Source organism: Myotis myotis, unplaced genomic scaffold, assembly GCF_014108235.1.
Source record: "Myotis myotis isolate mMyoMyo1 unplaced genomic scaffold, mMyoMyo1.p scaffold_m19_p_8, whole genome shotgun sequence".
NCBI lineage: Eukaryota > Metazoa > Chordata > Mammalia > Chiroptera > Vespertilionidae > Myotis > Myotis myotis.
The window spans coordinates 32,203,532-32,223,814 of NW_023416390.1; the positions used below are offsets into that span (position 1 = coordinate 32,203,532).

The following is a 20,283-nucleotide window of genomic DNA, read 5'->3' on the forward strand; positions in this document are numbered from 1 at the left end:
AACCCAAGCCTTAGCAAGCTCCCACAACTGAGCGCCAACTGTTATGTTTGCTCAAGGTGATCCAGTTAATAAGTTACAAAAAAGTACATAGTGAAAAGTTTAAGTTTTAAAAGACACAGGTTTGCACAGTAGAAGTGCGAGTTAAAAGCACAAGATACCATCCACGACTAACACCTTGGCCATGACAAACTCCTTAGATAGTAGTATAGGGAACCCGCACCCTCATACACGGCTAAAGTGTGAAGATAATTTGGCGGTATCTTCTCAAAAATTGAAAAACATGTAATTTTTAAACCAACAATTCCACTTACCAATTCCCATTGTATGAATCTCAGCATTTTATTACTATAAATAATGCTGCAACGAACACTAACTGCAATTGTCCAGCAACATCATAAACCGTGGAGCCTCATAAAGCAACCAAGAGAGACAGAGAAGACGGAGGAGGAGGAGGAAGACGGGGAGGAGAAGAGGAGAGAAAAAAGAGTGGGTTCTCTACTTGGGCTGATATGGAAAGAGTTTGAACACTGCACATAGTATTTACCATTTGTGTGCACGCGCTCAGGCCCTGACCAGGGTGGGGGCGGGGGAGACTCCTCTTCACTATAAATCTGTTTGCTCTTTTTGAACTTTATATCAGGTGCATAAATTACTTACCCAAAGGATTCACCTTAAAAACGATAAATGCTAACACTGTCACTTTGTTAAATTTTCTCTGCCTGGGAAAGTCATAGGTGCTTGCTTCCTAGTCAAACAGCACAGGAGCTCACTGGGGTTCGGGGTGATGGCTACTGTCCACCTTAAGGTGCAAACACCCCTGTTCCCTCCCAGTGTGGGATCAATTTGCTGAATTGTCCCAAAGAGACAAGTATATGATTCAGTGAGGGTTGCTAAATAAAATAACAATCACAATTTAATTTTTTGATGAAAACCCTCAGTAACTTCCTTCTATAATGGATAGTTTTCTTTTGAAAAAAAAAAATACATTTAAGTTCTACGCTGTGAAAATAAGTTGACAAACAATGAAAACGCAGCCCTGATGTCAGAGGCCCCTGGGACTGACTGTGAATTGTACCCTCACTGGCTAGCTCCCCTGGGGAGACCCGCACAGGGCACCACTGGGTCTCCTCCCTTCCGGTTCCTAACAGGGTGAAGCTGGAAGTCTGGGCATGTTGGGGCTGTGCTGCCACAGTGCAAGCTGGGCAGGACGCCCCGCATGAGTGTATGTGTGTCCGTGTTTCCTTGGAGACACTCAAAATATTCCCTGCTCATTTTTCAAACTCTGCACACCCAGCTCCCCAAGCTCAGGGACTGTGGCAAGCTGTCCAGTGGGGGTGAAGATGCACCTCAAATGAGAATGCCTGTTGGGTTGGAACTGAACCCGACGGGCAACTGGGACCAGGAAAGATGTGACCTAAGGCAGTGGTCGGCAAACTGCGGCTCGCGAGCCACACGCGGCTCTTTGGCCCCTTGAGTGTGGCTCTTCCACAAAATACTGACTTCTGCACATGGGCCACGAAGTTTCAATTGCACTGTAAGGGCGTGCCCGCACATGGTATTTTGTGGAAGAGCCGCACTCAAGGGGCCAAAGAGCCGCATGTGGCTCGCGAGCCGCAGTTTGCCGACCACTGACCTAAGGGATACCGTGCAGCTTGAGCCCTTGCCTCCCTGTTTGGTCACTACCTTGAAACAACCTATGATACGAGCTACAACAACAAAAAGCCACGTTCAACCCACAAATTTAAGTGAGAGCCTCGCTGGTTCCCAGGACATCAACCTGAGCTGGGTCCTCCCTGATCCAATTGCACAGGACAGGCCGCTTATACGAGCAGGTATTCAGAACTCTGTGTATGTTATACCCACCCGTGTCGGTCGGGGGCTAGGACCCCAAGGGAGAAAAAGATGCTTCGTTTTTTCAGAGCAGAATACAGGAGGGAGCACATTCTAAGCACAACCGAGAAGCCTCTCTCTGTCTCTCCCTCTCCCTTCCAGTCTCTCTAAAAACCAATGGAAAAATGTCCTTGGGTGAGGATTAACAAAAAAATTAAATTAAATAATTAAAAATAAATGAAGTGATACGTTTGACAATATAAAAGGATTCATCGTCCCTTGTGGTGACTTTCCTTGCCCTGAATCCTACGCTGTCTGATGATACAGCGGGTTCAGTTTTCCAACCAATTGGAGAGCCTCTGTCCTCCAGTGGAGGAGTCAGGCAACCCACATGTACTGCTGTCCCTCACACCTTCGCCATGGACTCTGCCACCTTCTCTTGTGCTGCTTGGTTTTGTGCTGCTCCCGTTTGCTTTCCTTCATTGCAAGGGCCCTGCTTTCTCTACATTTAGCTTTGCGCATGTGGTAGGCGGTTTATATCCTATTTTAAGTTCTACTAGGATTTATCTCTAAGTTTTCCAAAATATTAAAAATCTTCATTTCTCAAATGATCAAGGTAAAAAAGAATGATCTCCCCTCCCCAACACACAGCCGGTCTCTTTTCCTTGCCCTGAGGATTAGAAGGGGGAGAAAATGGCCCCAGGTTGGTAACGTGGAGTGAAAGAAACCAAAAGCAAAATCGTGTTGTACAATTCCTTCAACAAGGAAGTCGGGGACAGTGGCCTGCCTGTGGCTGACGTAGCCCTGGGGTCTCCGGGGGCGGAGGGACAGTCACGCGGAGAGGTTCCTCCGTCTCCCCCGGCACCTTCCACCTGGCTGCTTCCGTGGGCAAAGTGTGGTGGGCTCTCCTCTGTCCGGCTCCCCCTGCCTCAGTGGAAGGTCTCTGATGACGAGACATCATGTACATCCGAAGGTGCATATGAAACTCTCGATGCAGCCACTTACAAACCCCTGTTCACGCCCCGGGGATGTCGCAGTTTGAACCAATTCCTCCTGATTGCGCTGTACAGGATGCAGGTGAACCGTGGGCGGCCCTTCATCCATCAGCTTCATCAAGCTTTCCCAGGGAGCGGACGCGTGGAGCAACCGGTCTGAGTTAGGCAGCCCTGGGCAGGAAGACTCTCAGGCCGGGTCCCTAACTGTGTGCCTAGTTTGTAGCTCGCCTTTTAAATAAAGGAGAAGGGCAAGTGTGTCTACAGAATCTGGCGCGAGAGTAAGCAACGGGTCAGAGAAGGCAGAAGATGTGGTGTCAGGACCGCAACCAGCAACGAACACAAACAGGTTCAAGTGCAGCTTTAAGGAGTAGGTGAGTGCAAGGGGTAGGGGAGGGTTGAGGTGGGGAGGTGGGGAGGGGCAGGGTGGCCCAAGAGGGACGCAGAGAGAATAGATATGATGGGATTTGGATTGAACCAGTGGAAAAACCCAATCTCTTCATTTCATTTTCCCCTCTGTACCCACTTTTTAAATTTCACAACGAACACACACTTGCACACTCACCATTTCTCTCACCCAGTCTCTCTCCTTACTACTGACCATACCCCATACTCTAGTCTCCCTATTCCACAGATTTTTCCCCTTTATGCCAAATAATCTTTGTGCAACTAAAGTGAACACTTAAATTTCTTAGTTACTCATTACTGTCACTGCTCATTTGTAATTGATTATTTCTGCCTGGTGGCCACAAACCAGGAGGCACCTCAGCGATACCTCAGCCTGATGGACAGATGGGCAGTCTGCCTGGACCAGTCAATGAGAGGGCAGAGAAGCAAGTGCCAGTTCGAGAGGGGGTGGGCATGCTAGGGCTTTCTTTCAGAGCCTCCCCTCACCCGAGGTTCAAGCGACAGCACAATAAAGTTGTGGGCTACTGAGTGAGAAGCCAAGCGCCAACGGAAGTGATTTCACAGTCACAGTTTGCTCCGCACCACCTAGAGCATTCGTGGTCACCGGTGCCAGGAAATTCCCAACAATAACGGCGGATTTAAAGAATGCAATCTTGCTAAGTAATGAAACCACTATGCTGAGAACACTCAGTGTTGGGATTGAGCTATCCTGCAAGGTAACGAGCTGTTTTTTGTTGCCCGTGAAATAAGGGAATTTTCCTGCATGTTCTGGGTGGATGAACCCTGCCAAGGCTTCTCAGGATGAGCCTGCTGGGCAGCCTCAAGGCACATTGGTTAAACACCCCCCTATCCCCGCATCCCACCCCAGGCGCCCTCACCTCCTGCAGTTTAATCTCTTCCGGCTGGAGGATGTCCAGCACCCCGCTGCTCTGAATCTCCGGGAGGTCTTGCCAGAGGTTAAACCTGGAGTGCGGGTTGCTGAGCAGGCAGATCTGGGGCAGAGCCCTCCTCTCAGGTGGGCTTGCCAGCTCCTCCTGCTCCTCCTCTTCCTCCTCCTCAGGTGTCTCCTCGCTGGATGGGGAGCGGAGGTCATCAGCTTGTATTTCTGCATCCTGTTGCCTTCTGGTTTCAATTTCCTGGAGAGTTGATTTATCTCGGTATTCCTGATATAGGAGCCCTGAAATCGATAGAATTGGAATGAAGAGCAGAAAAATATTTCAGGTGAAGATCTTTCTGAATCACTAAGGCGAGGCTTTGTCCTCTCATAAGGGCCAGGGCCCCAGGAATACACCAAGACAGACCCTCAGCCAACTACTGCCAGGCCTTCCCTCTCTGGGAAGGATCAGCCCTTGTAAGTTTTTTTCAAAGAAGGATAAAGAAACCCCTGAACTGATTTAAAATCCAATCACACAAATAAATGCTTTCCCCACATGAACCCTGCTGGGAACCCTGCTTGGCAAACAAGAACCCACAACTTGATGTGTTAATAACCAACGTGTGCAGAGTGGATGGAAATGTCCCAATTACGCTCCAGTATCCCCCAGGATGCTTTCAAGGCCTTAAATGCTTCCATATTAAAACTCGAGTATGTTCATTTGTGAACTGGGAGTACTTGTCAATTCTCATTTTGAAGGAAAAAACACTGCACCATCCTTAGGATTCAAAAGGGAAACATTCCTTTTTTGCTTTTGCAGTTTCAGACTTACTTCCCTGACCAACTGTACTTGAAGTAAATGTATTCTAAGTCTCCAAGGAGATTTGAGGGTGCCTATGAATCAGCACAGAGGTGGCACCTCCTCCACAGGGAAAAACCCATTTCAGACATCCTGGCTTAGGGGCGGGGCTGTCTCCGCACAGGAGCAGCAGGAAGCAGCCTAGGGAGAGGGGAAGCTGGGTGGGGGCGGGGGGGGGGGGGGGGGGCGGGCATGTGAGGCGGGCGGAGGGGCATCGGACTCCAAGGGTCTTGTCTGCCTGCCAGGCCACAGAGGCGGCAGCCTATCCTCTGGGCAAGAGAGAGGCCCCAAGAATCCTCGGGCGGGCGAGCAGCTCTGGTCTGTTTTTGGAGGCCCCGGATGGGAAGAGGCTGTGACAGTTCTGCAGGAGTGATGATGGAGGCAGGCCTGAGCTGCAGTGGGTGGCGGGATGGGGCCGCACCTGTCAGGGCACAGTGAAAAAGTGGAAGACATGTCCTGGTGCTGCTGGGGCACGAATGATGTCCAGGTTTTCAGACTGGCAACAAGGTCGGTTGGCCCCATTCAAGGAGGTGAGGAAAACAGGAGGATCTGATTGGGGAAGGGGATGGTGGAGGGCTCCCGTGGGCAGCTGAGGGGCACATAGGTGGAGAGGTCCAGTGAGCAGCTGGACATACTGGTCCAGAGAGTGGACAGACCTTTGATATGTCTACTCACAAAACAAAGATGATTCTCCCAGGAAAGTTCTGATATGGATAAATGCACCACTTGTCTAGCACTGTCTCTTATAATGCAGTACAAGCACGTTGCCGATTATCCTTCTTTTCTTAAAAAAATATTTTTATTGATTTGAGAGAGGAAGGGAGAGAGAGAAACATCATTGATGAGAGAGACTCATTGGTTGGCTGCCTCCTGCATGCCTCACACTGGGGATCGAGCCCACAACCTGGGCATGTGCCTTGACTGGGAATCAAACCCTGACCTCCAGGATCACAGGTCAACATTCAACCACTGAGCCACACCAGCCGAGCTAAATCCATCCTTTGGATTAAGCTAGTTGGCTTCCTATGTTGCATAACACTAAATGATAAAGCCTTTATGGAAAGTGTAGAACTTGTTTAAAAAATTAAGATCCTGTGATTGTACAAGGTTACATTCCAGCAGAATACAACATGGAGTTAATCTGACAAGGGAATGAAAAAGAAAACCTAGTCTACACTAAATGCAATCTGGGCTGAAGATCTACAAAGACAGAGGTTTAATGTCACCACGTAAACCGGATCAGTCATGAGCACAAGATCTCTATTGTTGTCAACAGTAAACCAATTATTCTGTGATTCTGATACTGAGTTTAGGGAGGTTTAAAGAAACTAGGTTCCCACAGTTGACTTGGAGTCACTTTTCGATGCTTAGCACAGTGCCTCCCCCACATGGTAGGTACATACTTATTTGTTGAATTGAACACCTTTTAAAAATGCAGTTTCCAAGCTTCACAACAATTTCTAATTTGGCATCTTTTTGAAGGTTCAAAAATACATCTCATGTACGCTACAGTCATGGGTAAAAAAAGTAATGGGTAAAAAATCATGGGTTAAAAACTATCTCCATTGCCGAAACCGGTTTGGCTCAGTGGATGGAGTGTCGGCCTGCGGACTGAGGGGTACCGGGTTCGATTCCGGTCAAGGGCATGTACCTGGGTTGCAGGCATATCCCCAGTGGGGGATGTGCAGGAGGCAGCTGATCGATGTTTCTCTCTCATCGATGTTTCTGACTCTCTATCTCTCTCCCTTCCTCTCTGTAAAAAATCAATAAAATATATTAAAAAAAAAAAAAAAAAAAACTATCTCCAGCCCAGCTGGCGTGGCTCGGCAGTTGAGTGTTGACCTAAGAACAAAGAGGTCACAGTTCAATTCCCAGTCAGGGCACATGCCTGGGTTGCGGGCTCAACCCCCCAGTTGGGGGGGGGTGGGCGTGCAGGAGGCATCAGATTAGTGATTCTCTCTCATCATTGATGTTTCTATCTCCATCTCTTTTCCTCTCTGAAATCAATAAAAACAAAAACAAAAAACACCCCACCTATATCCAATATCATATGCTAAAAAAAAAAAACAGCAATATTAGCAGTGTGAGTAGTTGGATTGAAAATAATATTTCTGAAATCACATCGTTGCAGACACCATTGGCTGCCTCTCCTCTACCCCTCACAACCCTTCTTCCCAGCTGACAGGGGAGGGGTTTGTTTGAGTGCTGACCCATTCTGTGCTCAGGGAAGTAGGTGAATGTTGACTGATCAAAACTTCCTGTGATAGTTCCCTTCCCCTTGCCAGTGGTGGGTTTAGACATAGCAAATGACACAATCTGGCTGAGGCGGGTAAGGGGGATAGCTTCTTAAAAAGATGTCCCTCCCCAGCAGACACTTGAAGACAGACTGCCCTTTTTTGCTTTTATACATGGCTGCTTGAGGATGTGATGTCTGGAGCTGTGGCAGCTATCTTGTGACATGAAGCCTAAATGCTGAGAATGGTGAGGGAAAAGGAGCTGGGTAATTGTTTGGCTGAATTAACCAACTGCTGAACATCCTACCCCTGGACTCATTCACTGAGACAGAATACTTACATTGTTTAAGGTTATTATTATTATTATTATTGCTGGCTATTCTATTACTTTCAAACAAAGACTTCCAATACACGTGCTTTTAGAATATTCTTAAAAGTTCATATTTCTTTTTGTGGTATTTAAAGTACGTATTTAAAAATCAATTTTCCTAGAGTTACTGTGATTACACAGAGTTATCTGACACACTGTGTCCCCATTTTTCATATCCTGTTTATTTTTTTTTAGCTTTAAAATTCAGATTTACAATAGAGAGTACTTTTTTTTTATATTTTATTGATTTTTTACAGAGAGGAAGGGAGAGAGATAGAGAGCCAGAAACATCGATGAGAGAGAAACATCGATCAGCTGCCTCCTGCACATCTCCCACTGGGGATATGCCCGCAACCCAGGTACATGCCCTTGACCGGAATCGAACCCGGGACCCCTCAGTCCGCAGGCTGACGCTCTATCCACTGAGCCAAACCGGTTTCGGCTACAATAGAGAGTACTTTTACCTGAGAAACTCTGTTATTAAATTTCTGTGCTCAATGTACTGTTACTATATGATGTTTTCCTACTTTATATTTTGTACATTTAGCAAGCACAACTTTACATGGAAATTAATTTTACCTATAAAACCCTGCACCTGATATTATATCCATGCAGAATTAGAAGGCTCAGTTCCCATCTCTCCTTATTAAAATGATCTATACCTGACTGGCTGTGCTGCCCTGCACATGAGAGTAAGTTCCCAGTTCTTCTTCAACGTCTTCAGTCATTCAAAACCTCACTTTCTGAACAGAATAATTTTGTTCCTTGAATCCTTCAAATGGAAACTTCTAAGGGACAGAGAGTCTTATTTTTTTACTGAGCACCTTCTATGTGCCAAGCATTTATTAGGTGTCATAAACAACAGTAATACATGCACATACATGTACACACACACACACACACACACAAGCCCAGAGTCGCAGGGTCCACCATCTATAATGATGGTTGTATACCATATCATGCATAATCCTGTCATGATTCTGTTCTGGCCTCTGTGGGATCCACTGCAAAGTCCAACACAGTGCCCACATGGTCACTCCACCTTCTTCCCCACTCAGTTACACAGTGTGTTTAGGAACCTGTTGTCCTTTCCTGCTCCCTGGCAAAGAATTCACTTCATTCACAGAGCTAACAGCAGGTAGGGCTGGTGTAGGAATCTGTAAGGGAGAATGTGAGAAGAAGGCAGCAACAGCTCTGTGCTGTCACTCACCACATCTGCTGAGCACCTACTATGGATCTAGCTCAGGAGCCAGAAAAAGATAGTTACCATGTCAGTCTCTACTGTTTGGCACACGAGGAAACTGAGGGCAGAGATGGGCAGGCACCACAGCTCAGGGCCCCTGACTTCCAGCGTCAGGTTTATGCATTGGCTCAACAGGTCCAGCTGTCTCCAGGAGAGGAGTCTCCACATGCCCAGGGCACAGACAGGAGCCTCTCCCAGCCTCACCCCGAGTTCCTTCCTAGTCATGGCATCAATCTTAGTCAAAGAGGGTCCCTTTCAAGAGGGTAGAAGTCTAGGCTTCCAGCATTTGCCACGGCAGAGGTGGCCCTCCTCATTAGGAAGGACACTGTGGCAGGGAGGTGGGAGAAGGCGTTTTCAGGAGTCTGTTCTCAGATCAGCCCCTCTCCATTCCCCCTGCAAACAAAGGGAAAAGCCGCCACCATCCCACCCGGCCTGACACTCAGGGGGCCTGCTGGAAACAAAATTTCTGGAGTCAGCAGCTTCACAGCATGCAGTGTGCACTCCACCCCCTCAGCTTTGCAAGGGCTCAGCTCCTCTCAGGGCTCAGTTTGGAAAACCCCTGCCAGGGAAGAGTGGGCCGCCCCCGAAGTCTCCCAAACGCAGGGTCTTCTGGGGCCACGGATGCTCCACTTCCACTCGAGACACCCCCTGTCTGTCTGAGCATTTGGGATGAAGGGCAATGATGATATCTAGGGAGCAAATTTTCCAAACCTAGAATTTCAATTGAACAAATAGACTGCTGCTCTGACGACACTGAAAAACAGAAGATTTTCTAAGCAGCCGGTACCATTTTCTGAATAAGGGAACCCACATGATGAGAACTAGTTTGATATTATTAGCAATTTTTGACTTTGAAATGCAAGTGCTCACGTACGTGGGACTCCTCAATCCACTTTCTGCATTCACAGGGCTTCAGCTGCAGCTGTGCTGAGCTGGACATAAATGGCTGCACCCCCTACCTCTTGGCGATGGTGCTGGACAGGCAGGTGGAACTAGGCTTCCTTAACCCAGGGGCTGGAGGGGGGCCCCCACTTTCTCTCTACTTTACCTGTCCCCTGTGCAAAGTCTGCCACTGCCTCCTCTTCCTGGATTGCACCCATGAGCCTGGCTCTCCCCAGAGGCGCCCCCCCCTTTTTTTTTTTTTTGCAGATTCTCTCTCTTTCCAGGTCTTCCCCAGACCTCGTCCTGGGCTCCCTCCTGCCTGGCCTAGCAGCACCTCACCCTGGTCTTTCCCACAGAAGTGACAAGGGGCTGGGCGGGTAGACCTCTCCAGAGAAAGCAGGACAGAAATGCATTTGCTAAAGCCCAATTATGCAGCACGATTAAAATGGGGCAGTTTTGCCTCTAGAACCAGGTAGAATCAAACATGTCAAAACGTTCACTAGGCCCAGCCGGCGTGGCTCAGTGGTTGAGCATCGACCCAAGAACCAGGAGGTCACGGTTCAATTCCCCATCAGGGCACATGCCTGGGTGGCGAGCTCGGTCCCTAGTGTGGGGCGAGCAGGGGGCAGCCAATCAATGATTCTCTCTCATCATCGATCTCTCTCTCTCTCCCTTCATCTCTGAAATCAATAAAAATATATTAAAAACAAACAACAACAAAAACATCCCCTAGCCTCCTCACAGAAATGCAAGGGTATCTCAGTAGCAGGGGGACCCTTAGAGTCCACCAGGAGCCCACGTTTGCCCCGTGAAGCGCAGCCACCGCTCGAGTACCCACCTATTTGTTCGATGAGGTTCCTCCAGGAGTCGGCGGGAATGGGGTGGATCATCTGCAGGGCCTCCGTGAGTGTGGTGGGGCTGTCGGCCAGCGCTGGGCACTCCTCGGGCGTGGCCCCATTTCCCGGGGTGGAGGGTGACTCACTGCAGAAAGAAGCAGGGGCAGGACCAGTTATTTTTAAGCAACGACACACCTCAGCTAGCTGGCGAGAGACGTGGCCGTGGCCAGCTGGACCCGCCCGGGACCGTCCAGGCGGGCCCCACAGGCCCTTTTTGTCACAGCACCAGGGCGCGACCGAGTGATTCATTCCCACACCAGCCCGTCCAAAACCTTCAGGTTTTCGGAGCTCGCGGGCAGGCGTCGGAAACTTGGCGCTCCCAGCTCTCTCCACGGCGGCGCCGCCCGGACGCCCGAACGGGTCCCGCGGCCAAGAGTCCAGCCCGCGCTGCGCACCCCGCGCCGCCCGCTGTCACCGGCCCCCAGTCCCTTTCGGGCTTGGGTCCTCCAGCCCCAGGGTCCCTCGACGTGGAGAAGGGGATGCCGAGCAAGATGTGCGCGCCCAGGGCGCCCCTGAGAGGGCGCGGGAGGCGGCCCGGGGCAGGGACAGGGGCGTCAGCGGCCGGGCTGGGACTCATCACTAACCCCAGTCGGGTGCGCGCACGACAGGGGCCGGGGTGGAGTGAGGGACGACGGGGCCCACGGGGCAAAGGCCACGGGTGGTAGGGGGGCGCGAGCTGGGGCCAGAGGAACGCGGGGGCGACGCGCGGGTCCGGGCGCCGGCTAGTCCTCACCTGCCGGGCAGGTGTCCCGCCGCCGAGTCGCGCGTGTCGCTCTCCGAGGTGGAGCTGTCGTGGTCCACAGCGCAGGCGGCGCTGAAAGCTGCGGCCAGCAGCTCCATGTGGCCAGCGGCCGGCCGGCGCGGGGGCCGGGTCCAGGGGCGCGCTGGGGCCCGCAGCCCGGCCAGGGGCGAGGAGCGGGCTCAGGATCCGGGGCGCACGGCGCTCTGCTCGAGTCGGAGCTGCAGCCGCCGCTGCCGAGCGCTCCCGCGGGCGGGCGGGCGGGCGGGCGGGCGGGCGGACGCGCGCCTGGAGGATCCCGGGGTTGCCACGGCAACGGGGGAGGCGGGAGGGGCGCGCTCGGCGGGGGCGAGTCCAGGCGGCGCGAAGCGGGGAGCGGGGCTGGGCGCGACCCTGGCGGCGGACGCGGACCTCCCGCGGGGTTCGCGCCTCGCTCTTCTGCCGCCACGGCACCGGGCTCGGGGGTGAGGGGGAGGGCAGGATGCGTGGGGGCCGGCGAACTGCGCCCTCCGCCTACCGCCCCCTCCTCGCCGCCTGGCCGGACCCCACCGGCTCGGGAGGAGAACTTGGAAGGTCCGGGCGAGGTGACCCTCTGCCCTTCGCGCCCTCGAACTTCCGCCCGGCGAGGCCGCACATCCTCTGCGGTCCCCCGCAGGGACCGGCCGGGAACCTGCCTCTGTCGCTCCGAGGGAGTCCGAGGCCGAGACTAGGGTCTTAGGGCGCCCCGGCACCTTGGCTACGGAGAGGGGGCTGGCGCAGAGGCTTCTTCCGGCGGGTCTGGCCGCGCCCCGCGCCCCGCAGGCCCTGGCGGCCCGGGGTGGGTATGGTGGAGCTAGAGGGGGAGAGACAAAGTGCCCCAAACCTCCGCCCGGCGTCCCTGCTCCGTCACACTGACTCTTGGAATCTGCGCCTACGTGTTAGCTAGTTGAGTCCGCTTCTGGATACAGAAAGCAAATAAAATCGGAGCCCAGTGGAGTGTGAGTGATCCCGTGGCCCGCGGAAATCTGGAGGGATTTCATCCGATTGGCACACTGCCCGGTGTCCTTTCTGAGGCTGCGGGCCAGGGCCCCTGCGAGAGGGTACCTGTGGGCAGGGATGAGGCGTGCAGAGCGCAGGGGGCTCTAAATGTGTTTAAACGAACACATTCCTTGGTTGGGGGATGCAGACACTGGTGGGAGGGTTTCAGTTAGCTTTACTAGGTTCCTTGGCCAGCCATCTAGAACATGGCAGTTGTGTAAAAGTTAGTTCCCTCTAGGGGCCAGAATGGACAGTTCCCATCTCCTCGTGCCCTTCAGGCCTCAGAATATCTTCGTGACAGCCATCTGGTCTCTGTTTCCAAGCCAAGCTCCTCCCTTCCTTGACTCTTTCCACATGTCTCCAGACAAACAGCCTCCTGTTGAGCTCTGCATTTCCATTTGCTCTCTGGCCATCGCTTTCTGACGTGCCCTAACACTCCACCAGGGCACTCACATCTCCCCATGCCACCGGGAGGCCAGCAGAAGGTGAGAGCCGGCCTCCACTTCTCCTGCACCTCCTGTCACCTACATGTCAGTGCCTCACTGAGCCCCCTTGGTCCCCAGACCTTTAAAGCACGACCCCAATCCTTGGACCTGCCCCCACCCAGCTCATTCTCTCTCTGTCTCCTTTCTAAAATATGGGGCTTTGCCAAAACCGGTTTGGCTCAGTGGATAGAGCTTCGGCCTGCGGACTGAAAGGTCCCGGGTTCGATTCCGGTCAAGGGCATGTACCTGGGTTGCGGGCATATCCCCAGTAGGAGATGTGCAGGAGGCAGCTGATCGATGTTTCTATCTCTCTCTCTCTCTCCCTTCCTCTCTGTAAAAAATCAATAAAATATATTTTAAAAAAATAAAATAAAATATGGGGCTGCTTTGGTCCCTCCCCTGCTTAACAACCTGCCTTGGAGTACCATCGCCTGCAGGGGGGGGGGGGGGGCAGCCTCCTGCCTCTGTAATGAATGGGCTCTTCAGTTCCTTGCCAGCTTCCTAGAGCCACTGTCCTTGCTGACTCCTCTGAGGCTTTGGTTTCACACACTTTTCCAGGCTCTGGGCTCTGTGCTCCTGGGGCCAAGTAGTTCCTCTGGGGGGTGTAGGCGCACTGGGACACCCCTCCCCAGGCCCTTTCCTTTGTGTAACCAGCAACATTGGCACACTGTACGTCACTTCTGCCAATAGGACGTTCTTACACGAAGCCACGGGCTCCTCCAGGCTGGGCACTATGATATCCTACTCATCTTTCATCAGGGTCCAAGGAAGAGCATGTGTGGCAATCACTAGAACCTCCTGCTTTGCACGGTTTCACCACCTCTCAGTCTGGGTGCAGCACTCAGTGAAGCTGTTACTTTCGCACTTTGCTGCACCAAGGGGAAAAGATTAAATTTTTTTAAAATCAGAAAATATTCAAGTGAAATTACATTCAGAGTGGGCAAGAGTAGATTTATAGTTGTTTGTACAATTATTAATAAATAAAAATACAAGAATAAACTGTGTTTTACATACTCACAACTGTTAGCCAGCTGTGAGCGTTAAGGTGAGCATAATAAAACCTTCCAGTTGAAAAATAAGCTAAAAATATCTTCCTAATTATAAAATCAGTTTAGAAAGTCACTGAGTTCTGAAGGCATATAACCTTAAGCTAAATTCCCCATGTTCTATTTTCTATCACATTTAGTGCTTATTAGGCAGGAAATTATAACATCTCCATTTAACTGACATTTTACTCACAATATACTTTATTCACAAAATGTAGATAAATTTTTCAAATATGCCTCATTAGCAGATGGTCGGTGCTCTATAAGTATTTGTTAAGGAAGTAATGGTATTTTTGTTCATTTGTTTTTTAAAATATATTTTTATTGGTTTCAGAGAGGAAGGGAGAGAGATAGAAACATCAATGATGAGAGAGAATCATTGATCGGCTGGCTCCTGCACGCCCCTTATTGGGGATAGAGCCAGCAACCTGGGTTCATAGGTCGATGCTCAACCACTGAGCCATGCCAGCCAGGTAGTAATGGTACGCTTTAAAAAATATTTAGTGTTAAAAAAAGGATCAGTGGATGGGAGAGAAAAGGAGGCATATATAATACTTTCAACAATAAAGATTTTTTTTTTTAAAGAAAGAAGAATCAATGGACCAAAAGGGAGTCGCTTTTGCCAAAACAAAATTTAATAACTAACCTAATGCAGTCTCAGACTTTGCCAGGCGTGGAATTTTAAGCCAATCAGTATTGAGTTTCCTGGCCCTCACTAGTGGGGGTCATCTGCTTGATAAGACCCCCGCCTTCCCTAAGGGAAGGGTTCTTGTCTGAAATAATTCAATTCCTTTAGCTTCTTAGTCCCACCCTCTTTCTGCCTATAAAGAATCTTCCATTTGGAGGGACTCAACGGAACACGCTTCCAGTTGCTGGATGGGATGTTGCCTGACTCATGAATCACTTAGTAAAGCCAATTAGATCTTCAAGTTTTTGAACATTAGTTATTTTATCTAAAGATTGTTTATTTTTCCCTTTGAATTACAAAGAGTAAATGTTGGGGAAAAGTAGATTCTTATTTATATAGCCCTCTCAGGCTTCAGGAATCCTCATTTATAAAATGTTACCTTATTCTGAGGGAGAATTGCTAGAAGCAGAAGGAAGTTTAAAAATGACCTGGTCCAACACATTTATTTGACAGAAAAAAAGGGACAGAACCAGAAAGTTAAAATGGCAAGGTCACACAGCTGGCTAATGGCAGATTTTGGAAGAATATGCTAGTAAGTCAAGACTGTGTTGTATGGGATAAGGAACTGCACATTTCTATTTAATTATTCTAAAGATTTTTAGGGTTACATGATCTGGCAACAGACAATCAAATGTTAAAATACATTTGTCTTCAGTCTAGTAGGAAAAATGACATGGAATTGTTTTTTGTAGTGAGGAGATAATCCTCAAATATATATTGGAAACATCTAGAAACAGGTGCTTGATAACTTTTAATTAATTGCATCTTTCACATCTATAAACACAGTTTATTTTTATCCCTCTCAAAAGACTTTTTTCAGTTGCTTTGAAAAATCAACAAACTCAAACCACATAGGCAGCCCCAGCAGTAAATCCATGGAAAGCTAGAAGAGAGAAATGAACCCCCAAAATCTAGGGAGAAAGTTAGGGAAAGGACAAGATGTAGCCTCTCTCACCGAAGCTCCATCTGGAAACACATATTTGATGTTTAAAAGGTTTCTCCATAAGGAGAGTGGTCCCAGGTAGACTTGTCCTGTTGTGTGGTTGGAAGTATTTTACTGGAGAGGGGGAGGTGGATGTCTTTCCTTAGTTTTGATCATAAGGATAATTTGTAAATGTGGGATTGTAACATTCTGTGGAAATAAGTTAAGCACAATTGGTTTAGCCCCGTGTAGTATAGAGCATTATTTGTGCCCAAAGAGAGGCCTGGGCTTTGCCCTGGACTCCTGGGAGGTGCTTTCTAAGCCGTCAGAATGTTATGTCTGGTAAGAGCATCTTTGCTTACCTGGGATCCTGGGGCCATACCAGAAAAGGTAGGGATTTGGGGCCATATGGTAATAGGTTAATCTCCAGAGGAGCTGAAGACTGAGGTCAGCCACCTGGGTGACCAACCAGTTCTAGCTGATCAGGCTCCAATAAAAACTCTGGACTCTAAGGCTCAAGTGAGTTTCCCTGGTTGGCAATATCGTCACACATGGTTGCAGGAGAATGTTAGCACTGGCCACAGTACCACAGGGACAAGATAACCAGAAGCTCTGAGTAGACCTCTATGCAGCTCTGCCCTTGGCTGATATAAATGTGCAGCCTTTCAGCCTTGGCTGATGTGGCTCAGTTGATTGGAGCATTGTCTCGTACACTGAAGGTCACAGGTTTGATTCCCTGTCAGGGCACATACCTAGGTTTTGGGTTACCCCATCAGGGCACATACTGGGACAAAGGGTAGCCATATCTTCAATTATGAGATGCAGACAATTGTATGGCCTTGATAGAAATATATTCTCAAAACAGGTTCCCCCAAATAACTCATGGATAAGATGCTATAATGCTGGTGTGCTTATCTGAAACTGTGGGAAATGAGACAAGAGCCTGGGACTGTGGGTTTCTTTGGAATATCCCTAACCACAGAGTCTGAGACACACAGGGTTCAAGGATTATGAATTTTGACCAACAGAAGCATTCTGAAACAAGGGGGGATCTAAGGAAATATACTATTGAGGATAAAATGTGGAGAAAATTAGATGAAGAGTTGTCAGGGCACACATTCTTGACATTTTAGGTTGTGGCTATGGGAGTTCCTATACTCTTAGTTGGAATTCAAACTGTAAAGGAACCAATAGCCCACTTCCTTCCACTTAGCTTATTCATTTTAAATCACCTTGTAAACTATACAGTTAGATCTAATTTAGTCCTATGTATAGGGAGTCCTATAATGTAGCACACAAGTAGAAAATGATATTATTATTAATTATTATTTAGGAAGCCTGCATTGAGCACTAAAATACATTCACTATTATAATGGAGAATGTATTGCCTTAACCATTAGCAAAACATACAAATGTAGCAAAACTGCTTATGGTATGGAATGAGAAAGAAAAGGATGTCCATTCATAAACAAAGTAGACTTGAAGAAACAGCACATAGTTAAAATTAATAACTAGCTATTATTCACGTGTTGTTCCTTGAAAATTGCAAATACCTGGATTTTAGAGAAGTATTTTTCATAACAAGAAATAAGTAATAGGACAATATTGAAACAAATCCCTCACCCTTAACATCCAGTAGGAAGAATATTCTTTGTTGAGTCAGTAGAACAAAGCATTCAAGGATGTAGGGTCCCGTAAAAAGAGCAGTATGTCTTTGGTAGAGACCGATCGCTTCACGAGGGCCATCTGAGAAAGAGGGGCCCGTTCTGGGTCCTTGACTGCTCATCATGTTGACGACAAGACCTGTCTTCCCAGGAATTCAAAGCTTTTAACCACTATTGCTACTTCTATTTTAAAGACTCTAACAAGGAAACTGGGGACCGCAGTGTAGAAATTAGCACCAAACAAATGAATATTATCCTAAAGAGAAAGCACAATCATTTCAAAAACATACCAAGTGCACAGCCATCAAAGAGGTTTAAAAATGAACAGGCAGTTAGCAAGGCTTGGAAACAGTCATTGGCCTCCGGGATGCGCGTGTGAATCGATAGGACCTTTCTGGAGGGTAGTCTGGACCACCCGTACCATAAATGTTCATACCTTTAGTGAAGAGATGCTACTTCTAGAAATATAAGAATCCATGGGGGAAAACTAGCTACAAGATTGTTTATTACAGCGTTATTTATAATAGTGACATATTAGGAGCAACCTGAATGCCCAATAATAGAAGATTGATTATTTAAATTATAACATATATCTAAAATGGAATATCACTAAAGTGACTTTTAACATATTTAATAATCTGGAAAGATGTCCATAATGTATTGAATAGATAAGCAGATTCCCAAACTAAATGGTAGTATGATCTTATTTCATTTAGGAATGATCTAATTTTGTTTATAAATAGATTTATCGAGATGGAAGTTTAAGCACACACATTTGAACAAAGACTGGAAGAATGATCAGCAAAAACATCTCTCTGTACTTGCAGTTGATTAGTTGGAATCTGAGGGAATTTTCTTCTTTTTACTCATATGTGTTAAAAATTTTTTCTACAATCAATGTGTCACTTATGTAATAAGGGGGAAGTTACTTCAAAAAACAACATCAGTCCCTTAATGTGCATAAATTTAGAACTGAGTTGAAAGCATTCACGTAACAGGAGGGAGCCCTAAGGAAATTGACGAATTGGGCTGAGCTGTTTTGTATTCTCTAGATTTACTTGCAAGGAAAAACACCTCAATTCGTTACATAAATCTATCTTTTCAAAAGCTCTTCAGTTTCCAAAGAATCACGAATTCAAATTTTATAGTAGGCTAGAGGCTGGATGCATGAAATTTGTGCACTTGGAGGGGGGTCCCTCAGCCTGGCCTGCACCCTCTTGCAGTCCGGGAGCCCTCGGGGGATGCCGTCAGTCGGACATCCTTAGCGCTGCTGTGGAGGCGGGCAAGGCTCTCACCCCTGCTGCTTGCTCCCCCTGTGGGGGCACACTGACCACCAGGGGGCAGCTCCTGCATTGAGTGTCTGCCTCCTTGTGGTCAGTGTGCATCATAGCAACCAGTCATTCCACCGTTTGGTCAATTTGCACATTAGCCTTTTATTATATAGAATGACTTCCTGTCATCTCTAAAATTAAAGCATTTACCTGCTTTTCTAATTTGCCCAGTGATAAAAATAGTTCTTTTCCAGAAATTCCCCCTTTCCTTTTATAAATTGACACATACAATTGCTAACCAGAATGCTTCTTCCTTTTCTATTGAAGTCAAGGTCCTGTTGAAGGAGTCATCACAGAATTCACTGCCTCCCATTAGAGGCAGGTCTCTCTCATACCACAAGCCCTTCTCATACCCCATCCCCCTCCAGTAGCATGAAGACATCCCACCTATGCTGGCTCAAATACCACCTCCTCTGTGAAGCCCACCTCCTGTTCCAACCCATAGCTGGCTGCATTCCCTCCCTCTTGGGATCTCCATAGCCTTCCCCAGGACTTCTCTTGGGACTTGATCACTTCTTGGAGGAGGAGGAGTTCGATTGATGTTGCCCCTCTGCCTGTGCGGACAGAGAGCTTGCACATCCCGAGGCTCAGGACATATTTGCCACGTGGAGGCGGAGTTGAAAGAGGCTTGAAAGCACAGACATTCCTTTGGTATCATCCTGGTGCCTCTGGGTCAATTACAGCCCAGAAACATCTCACAAGCCCTTTCCTTTTATTCACTAAATACAAACCTCCCCTCCTTGCTACTCTTTTAAAAGGTGAGTGCACCTTCAGCTGAAGTACCATTATTAGCTGGGGAAAAAGAGTCAGGCTGCCAGCAAAGAAGTGTAATTTCTGTACCTCTTGACTGTTCAGCCCTCCCCCGAGCTGACCAGTGGATGTCTCTTTCCCTAATTTTAAACTTGTGTCTCATTTTTTCCATGCAGCGAAGATTGCATGCTAAGTGATTGCTATTTCTAACACGTTGCTCAGCCTTTGGAGTGGCTTTTATTTGTCACAGTCAGCGGGATCTCTAGGCTGGTTTTTTCTCAGGCTCAGGGTAAAACAATGGTCCTTAATAGGTCTCTCTTTTCTGCCACGGGGGGATTTCATAAGGGTCTCAGAGGAGAGTCCAAAGCTCACAGAAATACATTCTTCCATTTGAAAATAGCATTTGTTCTCAAAAAAGAAAAAAAAAAAAAACGAAAGGAAGAAAGAGAAAAGAGGCTCTAACCTGTCACCAACTGAGTGTTTTCTCTAAGTGATGGATTCTTACCGGGAGGAGGAAACTCTTCTCGACAGAATGAGTCAGAGAAATGACAGAACCGAGTGGAAAATTTCCTTCCTGTTGAGAGCCCCTTAGAATACACCTTCCTTAACCCACGGCCCTCAGTTTCAGCACTTCACACGCTGTGCATCGCCATCGATTGTGTGCCTGTCTTTAGGATGGAGTGCTTTGCATTTTCTGCATTGAAATACACTGTTATTAACCAAATTGAAAATCTTCTGGGGATACAGGCACTCATATACATTGCCGATGGGAGAGCAAAGTTGTCCAGCTTCAGATCTCCGGGGGCGGGGGAGGGCGGGGATTTGACTATAACAGAACAGCATGTATGCAATGGACTGAATGTTTGTGTCTCCCCAAATTCTATGCTAAAATCCTTGGGCCTTGGGCCTTGGGAGGTGATTAGGTCAAGAGGGCAAAGCCCCCATGAATGGGATTAGTGCCCTTATTAAGGAGACCCCAGAGAAAGCCTTCACTTTGGTCTTGGATTTCACAGCCTCCAGAATTGTGGGAAATACATTTGCTGTTCATAAGCC

At 48.2% G+C, this 20,283-nt stretch overlaps 1 protein-coding gene across 5 annotated transcripts in view; it reads right to left on the minus strand.

Moving 5' to 3' along the window:
* The window catches only part of NGEF (neuronal guanine nucleotide exchange factor), an 85,138-nt gene that overhangs the window by 18,982 nt on the left and 45,873 nt on the right, over positions 1-20,283 (minus strand). For 4 of the 5 annotated variants that reach the window (XM_036319683.1, XM_036319682.1, XM_036319685.1 and 1 more), the window contains exons 4-5: positions 10,531-10,673; positions 4,109-4,407 (exon numbers count right to left, since the gene is read on the minus strand). In XM_036319683.1, coding sequence (XP_036175576.1) covers positions 4,109-4,407; positions 10,531-10,673 — 442 coding nt within the window. Of the gene's footprint in view, positions 1-4,108; positions 4,408-10,530; positions 10,674-11,321; positions 11,592-20,283 lie in introns of those variants that run through there. The other variant, XM_036319684.1, reaches the window with a different exon arrangement.